This window comes from Caretta caretta, chromosome 16 (assembly GCF_965140235.1).
Source record: "Caretta caretta isolate rCarCar2 chromosome 16, rCarCar1.hap1, whole genome shotgun sequence".
NCBI lineage: Eukaryota > Metazoa > Chordata > Testudines > Cheloniidae > Caretta > Caretta caretta.
The window spans coordinates 6,683,512-6,695,655 of NC_134221.1; the positions used below are offsets into that span (position 1 = coordinate 6,683,512).

The 12,144-nt window shown below is 47.3% G+C and overlaps 1 protein-coding gene across 1 annotated transcript in view; it reads right to left on the reverse strand.

Moving 5' to 3' along the window:
- LOC125623633 (ectonucleoside triphosphate diphosphohydrolase 2) overlaps positions 1 to 12,144 on the reverse strand; it is a 31,051-nt gene that overhangs the window by 4,106 nt on the left and 14,801 nt on the right. Inside the window, exons 3-7 of the mRNA XM_048823276.2 lie at positions 11,143 to 11,293; positions 9,658 to 9,817; positions 6,136 to 6,363; positions 2,451 to 2,723; positions 1,043 to 1,138 (exon numbers count right to left, since the gene is read on the reverse strand). Coding sequence (XP_048679233.2) covers positions 1,043 to 1,138; positions 2,451 to 2,723; positions 6,136 to 6,363; positions 9,658 to 9,817; positions 11,143 to 11,293 — 908 coding nt within the window. The remainder of the gene's footprint in view (positions 1 to 1,042; positions 1,139 to 2,450; positions 2,724 to 6,135; positions 6,364 to 9,657; positions 9,818 to 11,142; positions 11,294 to 12,144) is intronic.

Below are 12,144 nucleotides of genomic sequence, written 5' to 3' on the forward strand. Positions count from 1 at the left end.
AGGAAAATTTAGATTGGATGAAGTTTGACATTTGCGGAGATTTGGAGTTTTTTATAACCTGGGATCTCACAGTGATATCCCAAACATATGGTACAAAAGAGCCTATGTGCACTCCCTGATGATAAGTCCCATTCACAGCGAGATGGCACCTCCAGCCAGCTTGAACCACCCAACCATTCCAGCCACATCTCGGTGGTGTCAGCAATGAGGTGGAAATATTTCAGGAGGATCCACAAAATGGCTGGAATTGTCAGAAGGGCTCAAGCACGGACAATCACGGCCAGATTTTGAAAAGAGCTCAGCATGTTGTGCAGAAGTTGGGTGCGGAGCTCCTTGGAAAGCCTGGCCCTGATTGTGGATGTTCAGCCCTTGGAAATCTGGCCCAGTGAGACCAAGCAGGACTCGTTACATTCAGCTGTTTTCAGAAGCTGGAAACACCCTTGTCACAGAGGAGGCTGGAGAGTGTGTCTGCTCCTAGTACTTTCTCTCTCTGCCTTAAGATGGAGCAGGGGCTTGTGCAATGTTTTACAAAGTGTACAAGGAAAGGCTCACCCATTAGGTCATTATACCCATTCCCACAGTACCGTGTATGGACAGGTGACTGCCACATGCGCTGTGTAGACAAAGAGGCAAAACAGTCCCTGCCTGCATCCATGGAGACAAGAATAGCTCATACTGACAGGAGCATCAGACCAAATAGCCAAGTAACAGATAAGCTGGGCTTGCTTCTCAGTGACACCAGTGGAGTCCCTCTGCTCAGCCCCATTGTAACAAACACCACAATCTGGCCCACTGAGGGTGTGTAGAGAGTCTGGGTTTAGAGTATTTTTGCATTGACTGGATCCCACTTCTGGAAAGTCCCAAGGCTTTGGAAATGGGCTAGATCTTAACCCAGCACCCAAGAGAACCCCCGAGCTCCCCTTGGCTGGGGTCACCTGCTCGCAGCACTTTCAGGATAACCGAAGGTCTGAGTCGGGTTTTGCCTGAAAGCGTTGCCTGCCTCACTTATCCCCATGGTACAAGTGGGTTAGCTCACAGTCACCTCTTCCATAGACAGCCCACAGAATACGTCGACTGCCTGGCCCAGGTCGGTAGAGGGTGTCATCTTCTTCACAAGATCCAGAGCCTCAGAAATCACCTAGAACAGCAGCAGAAATACTCATTGGAAAATTCAGCCCGTTTGTAGAATGAATAAAGCAAGGCAGCGGCGTGAGGGCGCACATGGCATGTTCCCAGGATGCTCTCCCAGCACGTCTCTGTTTGGTAGCTGTATGTCTCCATGACATGCACCAGGAGATCAAGCAGAATTCATTACACCTGGTTATTGACCAAAGGGGCAAACAATAGAAATGTCTCTGGGAAGCTGCTTTTCTGGCCTTTAGCACGGACTAGGGCAGCCCTTGAGCTCCTCAGCACCAGACCTCCGGCTGGGGCTTGCAGCAGGGAATAACTGGGGTGCAGAACCGCCCTGGCTGGCCACACCTCTTCCCAGCCCTGATAGCCTCAAAATGCCTCCAACGTGCCCCCCTGCACCAAAGGTCTGGTGGAGGCTCCCTGGGCCAGGAATAGGGTAACTAGTTAATCTGATCCTCCAGCTACCACGTTGAATTACTTTCCCTTGTAGCTTGTATGGTAAAGATGTGGCTGGAGCTGCTAGATGCAGAGCAGCACCCAGGAGAGAGTCGGGTCTCATCTAGCACCTTTCACCCTCAAACTTTCCAAGCGCTCTTTGTGGACAGCGGAGTGAGGTACCGGCAGTGCAATAGCTGCAGCAGTCGTATGTTCAGCCCTGGCTCCCATAAAACTCTGGACACAAGGACCTGTGGTTCAGAGAGGGGATGTTGGGCAGCACATCAAAGTAATTCCCTACAGTATGTTTAGAACGTGCCAGAGGATCTGTAGCTTCCCCCTGAACAATAAGCAGATATGAGAAAGGATAGCGCCTCCAGAATCGCAGCACCCTGGTACTTCACTGCAGGCTCAGACAGCCTAAGCCTCTGTTCCACCATAGCACTTGAAGCCAAAGCCTTCTAGCCTAGAGATCCTCTGGCTGACACCCATGATGGATATCTGGTTCATTAAACCCATGCCCACATAGACACTTGAGAATTGTCACTAACCAGAAAGTTCTCATCGTTTGGAACCTCAAAAAGGCAGTACACGTCAGATCCTCTTGGCTTGACGGGAGACCCCTACCACTTAAGCTAAAAAAGAATCTGTTGCTATTATTAGTGGAGGGCCCATGACACACCATAGAATAGGTCTCATTCCATCCAGTAGAGGGCAGTGCTGCACATATTTACTACCCAGAGCAATTCCAATTCCACCCAGCAGAGGACAGAGAACTAATACATACTAGTCAATCTCACAAAGTTTATTAGATGTTGAGCTGGGTACATCTCTTAAGAACTCCATGCGTAAAGCACACCTTAATGTCCTGGAGAACTTACCTGAAATCTAGTTATATTGGGCTGGAAAACTCCATTTGGGGAACACTGTGAGAAGCCGCAGAACAAGGAGTCGTCGAACAAACTTCCCATGAGTTTCCTGCAGGCGGAAGAGTTGCTGGAGCCATTTACGTGAAACACATCTTCAGAGGTAGGTATGTTTAAAGAGGCGTTACTTCCAGTGCAGGGCCCAGTATGCACAGAACCGAACCGCACTTCCCGGAAATAGGAGAGAGGCCAGCAGGGATTAGACACAGATTTCACGTAGCCATCGTCCTAGAGGGAGAGGATAAAACAGGAGCACAGAGAGCGAAAGGCAGTGCTGCAGTCTGAACAGGACTTTTCAAATAAAGACAAAATACAATGAAACTAAGAACGAGAAGTACTTGTGGCACCTTAGAAACTAACAAATTTATCTGAGCATAAGCTTTTGTGGGCTAAAGCCCACTTCATCAGATGCATGCAGTGGAAAATACAGTAGGAAGATAGATAGATAGATAGATAGATAGATAGATAGATAGATAGATATACACAGAGAACATGAAAAATGGGGGTTGCCATACCAACTCTTAACGAGACCAATCGATTAAGGCGGGCTATTATCAGCTGGAGAAAAAAAAATTTGTAGTGATAATTAGGATGGCCCTTTTCAAACAGTTGACAAGAAGGTGTGAATAACAGTAGAGGGAAAATTAGCATGGGGAAATAGTTTTTAGTTAGTGTAATGACTCATCCACTCCCAGTCTTTATTCAAGCCTAATTTAATGGTGTCCAGTTTGCAGATTAATTCCAGTTCTGCTGTTTCTCGTTGGAGTCTGTTTTTGAAGTTTTTTTGCTGAATAATGGCGACTTTAGGTCTGTAATTGAGTGTCCAGGGAGGCTGAAGTGTTCGCCGACTGGTTTTTGAATGTTATCATTCTTGACGTCTGATTTGTGTCCATTTATTCTTTTGAGTTGAGACTGTCCGGTTTGGCCAATGTACATGGCAGAGGGGCATTGCTGGCACATGACAGATTGACAGAGCCAGAAGAGTACCCAGAAGTCACCTACTACACGACAGGCCCAACAAAGAAAGTAACAGAAAGCCACTAGCCATCACCTTCAGCCCCCAACTAAAACCTCTCCAGTGCCTCATCAAGGATCTACAACCTATCCTGAAGGACGATCCCTCACTCTCACAGATCTTGGGAGACAGGCCAGTCCTCACTTACAGACAGCCCCCAAACCTGAAGCAAATACTCACCAGCAACCACACACCACACAGCAAAAACACTAACCCAGGAACCTATCCTTGCAACAAAGCCCGTTGCCAACTCTGTCCACATATCTATTCAAGGGACACCATCATAGGACCTAATCACATCAGCCACACCATCAGGGGCTCATTCACGTGCACATCTACCAATGTGATATATGCCATCATGTGCCAGCAATGCCCCCCTGCCATGTACATTGGCCAAACCGGACAGTCTCAACGCAAAAGAATAAATGGACACAAATCAGACGTCAAGAACGATAACATTCAAAAACCAGTCGGCGAACACTTCAGCCTCCCTGGACACTCAATTACAGACCTAAAAGTCACAATTATTCAGCAAAAAAACTTCAAAAACAGACTCCAACGAGAAACAGTAGAACTGGAATTAATCTGCAAACTGGACACCATTAAATTAGGCTTGAATAAAGAGTGGATGAGTCATTACACTATCTAAAAACTATTTCCCCATGCTAATTTTCCCCCTACTGTTATTCACACCTTCTTGTCAACTGTTTGAAATGGGCCATCCTGATGGTCACTACAAAAGTTTTTTTCTCCTGCTGATGATAGCCCACCTTAATTGATTGGTCTCATTAAGAGTTGGTATGGCAACCCGCATTTTTTCATGTTCTCTGTGTGTATATATATATATATCTATATCTTCCTGCTGTATTTTCCACTGCATGCATCTGATGAAGTGGGCTTTAGCCAACAAAAGCTTATGCTCAAATAAATTTGTTAGTCTCTAAGGTACCACAAGTACTTCTCGTTCTTTCTGCTGGTACAGACTAACACGGCTACCACTCTGAAATGAAACTAAGGAGAGTTTGGTTTCAACATACCAGGTTTATCACAGAGAAAAGGTGGATTTTAAAAGTTTTGCATAAACCAAGCCCCCGCCATTCAGATTCTCATCCAAACTATCCAACCCTCTGCAAAGTTGGGACTTGGTACTGAATGTTTTCACCTTCTGTGGATTTCAGTGAAGCTGCAAGTGTTTGGCACCTTATAGAACCGGGACTTGTAGTGAGAATTTAGAGAACATGCCCCTTATAAGTTTCCTGGTCTTTCTTGTTGGACCAGAAATACCGCTCCTCTGACCTTCCCCTTCCCAGCCCAAAACAGACATGCAGGGAAGGTAAAGGATGTTCACAGGTCAGACTTTTATCAAAATTTCAAGAACAGGCCGTCTGAGTTTGGGATGAATGTTCAGTCTACCAGTCAGGTCCAACCCTAAAGATAAGAGATCCCCATGCCCAAACTCTTCTCATCCCTCTGAGACTGGGGAGACATGGCTGGGAATTTGGTTAATAACTCTGCTGTAGCTCTCGTCACACTGATTCTCTAGCGTGAATCAAAAGGAAGAATGGTCCATTGGTTAGACCACTAGCCAGAGCTGTGGGAGACCGGAGTTCAATTGTTGCTCTGCCACAAACATCTTGGCATTTCACTTAGTCTCCCAGTGCCTCAGTCCCCTGTCTGTACAATGGGGAGAATGCACTGCTTTATCTCACAGGGGCATTCTGAGGATAAATACATTAAAGATAGTACCATACCTAGGACTAGCATTTTGGGCTGGAAGCTTCATTTCCTGATGAGCCCTTTGCAGGCACGGTCATTCAAGAGCTAGTGTTTATGAACCCCATTACTCTACCGTAATGCAAGTGGGGCAGAGCAGGTCTCTCTGGGTTAAATCTGGGTCCAAAACGAGGGCAGGTGCAGCAGAGAGGTTTTTAACCTCTGCGTGTGTCACTTATACATACGGTACCCAGTGTCCATCCGGCCATGTATGCAGTACCCGTATTGCTCAGCAGCCATGAAGTAGATGTAGACTTGGCAGAATTCAATTTTTATATATAATTTGGGTGGAGAATATTGATGTTTATTTTTAAGCATTTTTTCTATTTTTATTGATTTCAATTTTCAGTTGCAGGAAATTGCGGGGGGCAGACAATTATTTAATAGCAGTAGATGTTGAGATTCAAAAAAGTTAAAGCTTTATAGCTGTTTAAAATACAAACTGCCAACACCACATCCAAATATACAAAGTAAATATCCTTAAATCAAACTCTCATAAGTTCTTAAGCAGCGTTTTTCTTACTGTCCCTTTCTGTACATTTCAACGAGCATTGATGGAAATATTTTTTCGTCGGTTTGTGTGGGTGCGGTGAAATCAACATTTAACAATGAAAATCTAATCCTTCCAAGCCCAAGCATGTAAGCCTGTGTTCATGCCACAGACACGCATTCTATGCACACGAGTATAACCAGTGCTTGTGACACATGCTCTGTGCTTGTGTACTCATAGGCAAGCTCCTGCATTAAAGAGGGTGTCTGATGTTACCCGACTATGTATGTACACGGACTATAACTTAAGACATTTAACATTATAGGTCTGAAGCAGCCATGAAGCACATGAGCTGCACTCACCTGTATGGCTTTCAACAGCAGCCGCTTCCGGAGCTGGTCTGTGCCATAGCACAGGAACTGGTGGGTGTAGACCCTGTGTGCTTGCCCGTACAACCGCAGCGTCACCTTGTTCTCAGGATCTGTGCTCCTTTCTTTGATCTTGAAAGTGATCTGGGTTGAGGCTTCTCCTATGGTCATGACTCCAACTGTTCCCCTCTTGGAGCGGCTCCACCGTCCAATCCAGCCATACTAGACAAAAAGGAACCAGAGAGGAAGATTTTAAAAATAAAGCCCCGTACACTTGACAAGTCTCTGAGTTCAGATGCTCTGGAGGAATGAATGGGGAGGAACTGGAAATGCAACATCACACCTGCCACCGTCGGGGGCACCAGCCACTCCAGCCCCTGCCACTTCTCCTAATCATCCACTTCCCTTCCTTCCAATCTCAGCAGCAAACTACTCATTTTCTCCCCTGCTACTATTTCTGTATTGGTGGCAGAGGTATCTATTTAAATAACGATAATAACAGGCCGTACCAACATTAACATGATACAAAGTCACCCAGGGAATTTTCCAAAGCCTTATTGCGTATCTAGCAAAATCAACTTTCCACTGGAAAATGGGCACGACCTTTAACCCCTAGCAGGACATCTAGGAGTCTGAGGTCTTGACACTGAATTGCTGCCACGCTGTGGAGTAAACCTGCAGCCAGAGGAGTACAACCTGGTAGCATCATTTAGGTTCTTGGAGCAGTTTTGTTTATGGGATGGATCTCATGTGTTTGAGATAAACGGACGGTAAATACAGAATGAGGGAAAGGTGTATGCTGTGTCTGGACAGCCTCTGCCAATCACATGCAGGAGGTCATTGAGTTAAAGACTGCAGCCAGGTTCTTAAAGACTGGATCATTTTTAGAGCTGAGGAAATACTGGATAAAAATATCCCTGGACTAATATATATGAGAACTACTACATCATTCCGAAAGCTATAATAACTCTCACTGAGTGGCTGGGTCACTATAAAAAGTAATTTTCGCTCTGTTGATACTCACACCTTCTTCTCAACTGTTGGGAAGGGGCAACATCCACCTTGACTGAATTGGCCTTGTTAGCGCTGACCCCCCACTTGGTAAGGCAACTCCCATCTTTTCATGTGCTCTAACATATATACTGCTTACTGTATTTTTTCATCCGATGAAGTGGGTTTTAGCCCATGAAAGCTTATGTCCAAATAAATTTGTTAGGCCACATCTACACTACCCACCGGATCGGCGGGTAGTGATCGATCTATCGGGGATCTATTTATCGTGTCTAGTGTAGACGCGATAAATCGATCCACGATCGCTGTGCCGTCGACTCCGGAACTCCACCATGGCGAGAGGCGGAAGCGGAGTCGACGGGGGAGCGGCCACCGTTGATCCCGCGCCGCGAGGATGCAAAGTAAGTGATTCTAAGTTGATCTAAGATATGTTGACTTCAGCTACGCTATTCTCGTAGCTGAAGTTGTGTATCTTAGATCGATCCCCCCTCCCCCGCTCCCAGTGTAAACCAGGTGCCACAAGGACTCCTCGTTGTTTTTGCTGATACAGACTAACACAGCTACCACTCAAACTCTCACTGTGATTCACTGAATAATGTACTCATTTAAGATCCACATTAGTTGCTGAATAGGTGACTCCAGCTACAGCACTGGACTAGCTCCAATTATTTAATAACAATCATTGCAGACATGAGCACTGAGAACTGCAGAATCTCAACTATGTTTAAAGGCATGGGTCAGTAAGCAGTGATTTGTTACACCATTTCTCTCTACAGAGGCATATTGATGACTACACAGGACTCTCTTCCTAGCCCTACTGAAGTTCAGGTACTTCAATTCCACATGGAGCTCTCCCTTCAGGAGCATCTTGTAGTCTCAGTTCTCATTCCCCACTGCTTCTTGCACAAGCAGATTTGACTGGTGCTGACATTAGCGATAGAAAGGGGCCACAAGAAAAGGCAAGGACATGTATAGTCAATACAGTAGCTGCTGTTCTGAATGGCACTACAAATCTTGTTAATTACCGTGCCTGTTTTTGAGTTGTCTCACTGCATTCTACAGCATGGTATAATAAACCCTTTGTGGAGGATTCACAGACTCATAGACTTTAAGGTCAGAACGGAACATTGTGATCATCTAGTCTGACCTCCTGCACAAGGCAGGCCACAGAATCTCACCCACCTACTCCTGCAATAAACCTCTCATCTATGTCTGAGCTACTGAAGTCCTCAAATCATGGTTTAAAGACTTCAAGATGCAGAGAATCCTCCAGCAAGTGACCATGCCCCATGCTGCAGAGGAAGGCGAAAAACCCCCAGGGCCTCTTCCAATCTGCCCTGGAGGAAAATTCCTTCCTGACCCCAAATATGGCGATCAGCTGAACCCTGGGCATGTGGGCAAGATTCACCAGCCAGACACCCAGGAAAGAATTCCCTGTAGTAACTCAGATCCCACCCCATCTAACATCCCATCACAGGCCATTGGGCCTATTTACCATGAATAGTCAACGATCAACTAATTTGACATGTAGGACAATCTTAACTGCTTTGGGGTCAGTGTGATCAAACTCCCAGATGTGACTTTTAAAAAACAGCTTTCCACAAACAAAATAATGAAGGGTTTATGGACTGTCGCCAGCAAGCGCATGGAATAACGAGCCTTTCCCTTGTACGGCACTGCCAGCTTGGGAATACAGTGTTCTGTTTAATCCATACACCCTTGGAAGAGAGCGAAGGAAAATGTAATGAACTGGCGGGAGCGTGACAGAGTGGGGGGCGCATGAAGGCATGCACATTACTGCCCTCTACTTGCCGAAGTCAGAACTGCTCACAGCCGCAATACTACCATAAATAAACGAGATTTTACCTGAGACGAAATGCTAGAGGCCTGTGATACTGGAGCAAAAGGATATGAATTCTGTTCGCTGTCTTTGGCAAATCCTGAGAGGTAACTGAACAGAACTAAGTGACCCACCAACCTGGAACAACAGTGAGGAAAGTTGGTGGTGGTTACTGTCTGCACTGGAGCTGCAAGACTGAGGGGTCATCTTGGTTTTTTGTTTTAAACGACCCTTAAGTCTTGGGCCAGGTTTACTAAGAATCACAAATTACTTTAAAACCTGGACAAATTTTCCTGTAAGCCTTGGGGAGTTTTTGGTGCAGACGGCAGCATGTACACATCTGTAGGACCCTATCCTAGGACAGCCGTTCTATTAACCCAGTAGTAACAGTTTGACCTCTTCCACACTGGCCAGCCAAATGCTATTATCATATAGACTGGCCATAACTAAGTTGAAAGAGTGTTTAAGAACTGTTTCAAAACTTTGCTGGAAGCCCCATACAGGTAGAACCCTAATGGTCCCATCACTATCTCCAGTTGGTTACTATTTCCTCCTCCAGCCCCATTCTTCTCTCTGCTATGGAACCACTGAAGTCAGTGGAATCACACCAGTGTGATGGAGCGGAGAATCATACGGGTGTCCTACACCAACCCTACAGCCTTTACCTTGATGAAGTTCTCCAGGAGATAGTTCACAGTGACCCAGCCAAACACCCCCTCATTTTGACTGGACAGAATTTCTGCTCCCTGAAAGTCAAAGGGGTATGACTTCAGCGTGGAGGTTACAGTGGCAGGAAGAGTATTCGACACAGTGGGACTGGTGAGGCTGGGTGAAGAGGGAAGAAGCACATTAGTTGATAAAGGGCCCCAAGAACAATCCTGAGTGACAACAGCCTCAATGCTTCTGGCATGAGGCACATTTTGGGGAATCATACAATATCAGGGTTGGAAGGAACCTCAGGAGGTCATCTAGTCCAACCCCCTGCTCAAAGCAGGACCAATTCCCAATTTTTGCCCCACATCCCTAAATGGCCCCCTCAAAGATTGAACTCACAACCCTGGGTTTAGCAGGGCAATGCTCAAACCACTGAGCCATCCTTCCCCCCATAACACAGTGTAAGTTATAATACGGCACCAGTCAATTGCACTGATCACCAGCTTGGTCACATGGCTGGAGAGGAGCACACACAGGCTCTGCCCTTGGGAAGCAAAGCTTAAGGTCTTAGAGAGGACGCAAGGTCCAGCGGTTAGATCATGAGGCTGGAAATTGGGAGATCCAGATCCAATTCCCTGCCCTACCACAGACTGCCTGTGTGGCCGAGAGCTAGTCAGTCCATGGGACTTAGACCCCTAAATACCTCTGAGGAGCTGTTCCTCCACTCCTCCTCTGTGAAATGGGGACAACAGTGCTCCCCCACCTCTCAGGGCCACTGGGAGGATAAATAGGTTAGACTGTGATGTGCTTAGAGAATGGGGGCCACCTAAGTACTTCAGATGGTTTACCTGGCCAGTGTAGTCAGGGATGAACAGAGGTGGGGAGCACGGGCAGAGTATAATGGAAGCTGCGGCAGGCTAAGCCTCCCCAAACCTCGCACCATCGGGGGGAAGGGCAGTGTCAGATTTGGGGCCCCTGGAAAAATCTCCCCCTGCCACGGCTCCGGGGCTGGAGGAGCTCTCGCTTTTCCGGTCTCAGGGCCACAGCAGGGAGGGGGAGCGGGAAGAGGAGCGAGCGGGGGCAAAGCCTTGTGGGGGGAGGGGGAAGAGAGTGGGGACAGAAGGGGGTGGGGCTGTGAGTGGAGCCGCAGGTGGAAGGGGTGAAAAGGGGGAGGGATGCCAGGAGCTCCACCATGGTCCCAGCTCAGGCTGAGAGCTCAACCCATGGCTCCAACTGAGCTCTCAGCCCCCGCTGCCCTGGCCAGGACTATGTGGGGGGAGAGGCCGAGCTCTCAGCCTCCCTCCCCCACTCCAACCACAGGGTGGGGCTGAGAGCAGCAAGCAGGGGTGGGGCCTTGCCTGGAAGAGGCAGGGAAGGGGGCTAGCCTCCCCAAGGGGAAGCTTCATCTACCGCCCATGATGGGGAGGCTAGTTTATAAAATGGTCATTCACACCCAATGTGCTATCAGCACATAGGTAGCTGAAACCTTGACTCACTTCAGCAGCCTCATGTCAGCAGTTGCTCCCAAATAGATAGGGGTTTGGTCATGCTGTTCCTCAGGGATTTCCTTCATTGCCTGGTCGAGGCATGGCTTTAAGCTGTTCCCAGCTTCCCCTAGGGATCCAGAGTGGCTGGAGATTCCAGGACCTAAGGGCCCAAAAGAAACATAAGAAATATTATGACAGGGTGGGGTTAGCCATTAGCCACAGCAATACACACACCTTTTGAGATAAACGCAGTTCTGTGCAGAGTTTAGGATTTGTTACAGCAGATCTGTAAGGTGATGAGTCACCTGTGCTAGGCTCCAGCCAATCCACAAGCCAGGGACTGGTCTGGTGACACGCAGGGCTGGTATATAAGCCTGACTGGCGGAACAGCAGCTGAGTCTGCTCACTCTCATTTCAGGGCTTGGAACTCTCTCCTGCCTGCTAGTGGCAACAGACTACCCAAGCCTTAGCCTGCCCCTGCCCTGTTCCTAGTCCTTCTCCATCCTTGCGCCAACCCTGCTCTGGACTCCTGATGCTGGCTCTGACCCTTAGGCCCAACTGCCACAACTCTGACGACTAGGCCTGACCATCCCCCTCATGGTTTCTGATAAGATCAACCAGAATCCTGCCTCTAATAATGGCTAATACATGATGCTTTAGTGGAGTGAGATAAAAAGTGAATGCATGTAAATATAACACAAGGCACCTAATTAAACCAACAGATGCAAATTTAGGGTGTCTACCAAACTATATAAATCAGCATAAAAGACCCACATCAGAGATCTGAGAGAGATAAGTGGGAAAACACGCAGCAGACTGAGCTGAGGCTGTCAGCTTCCTTCTTAAGTCATTTCCTCATGTTCACAGGGAGGTATCTACACAATCATTGTGGCTGCTCTCAGCTATAGCACAGGAAGCCTCTGTCTAGGAGGCCAGAGGAAGCTATCAGTGCAAAGTGTCCTGTATATGCACACGGACACTGCTGAAGGAAGATTAATGTGGCATTGAAAC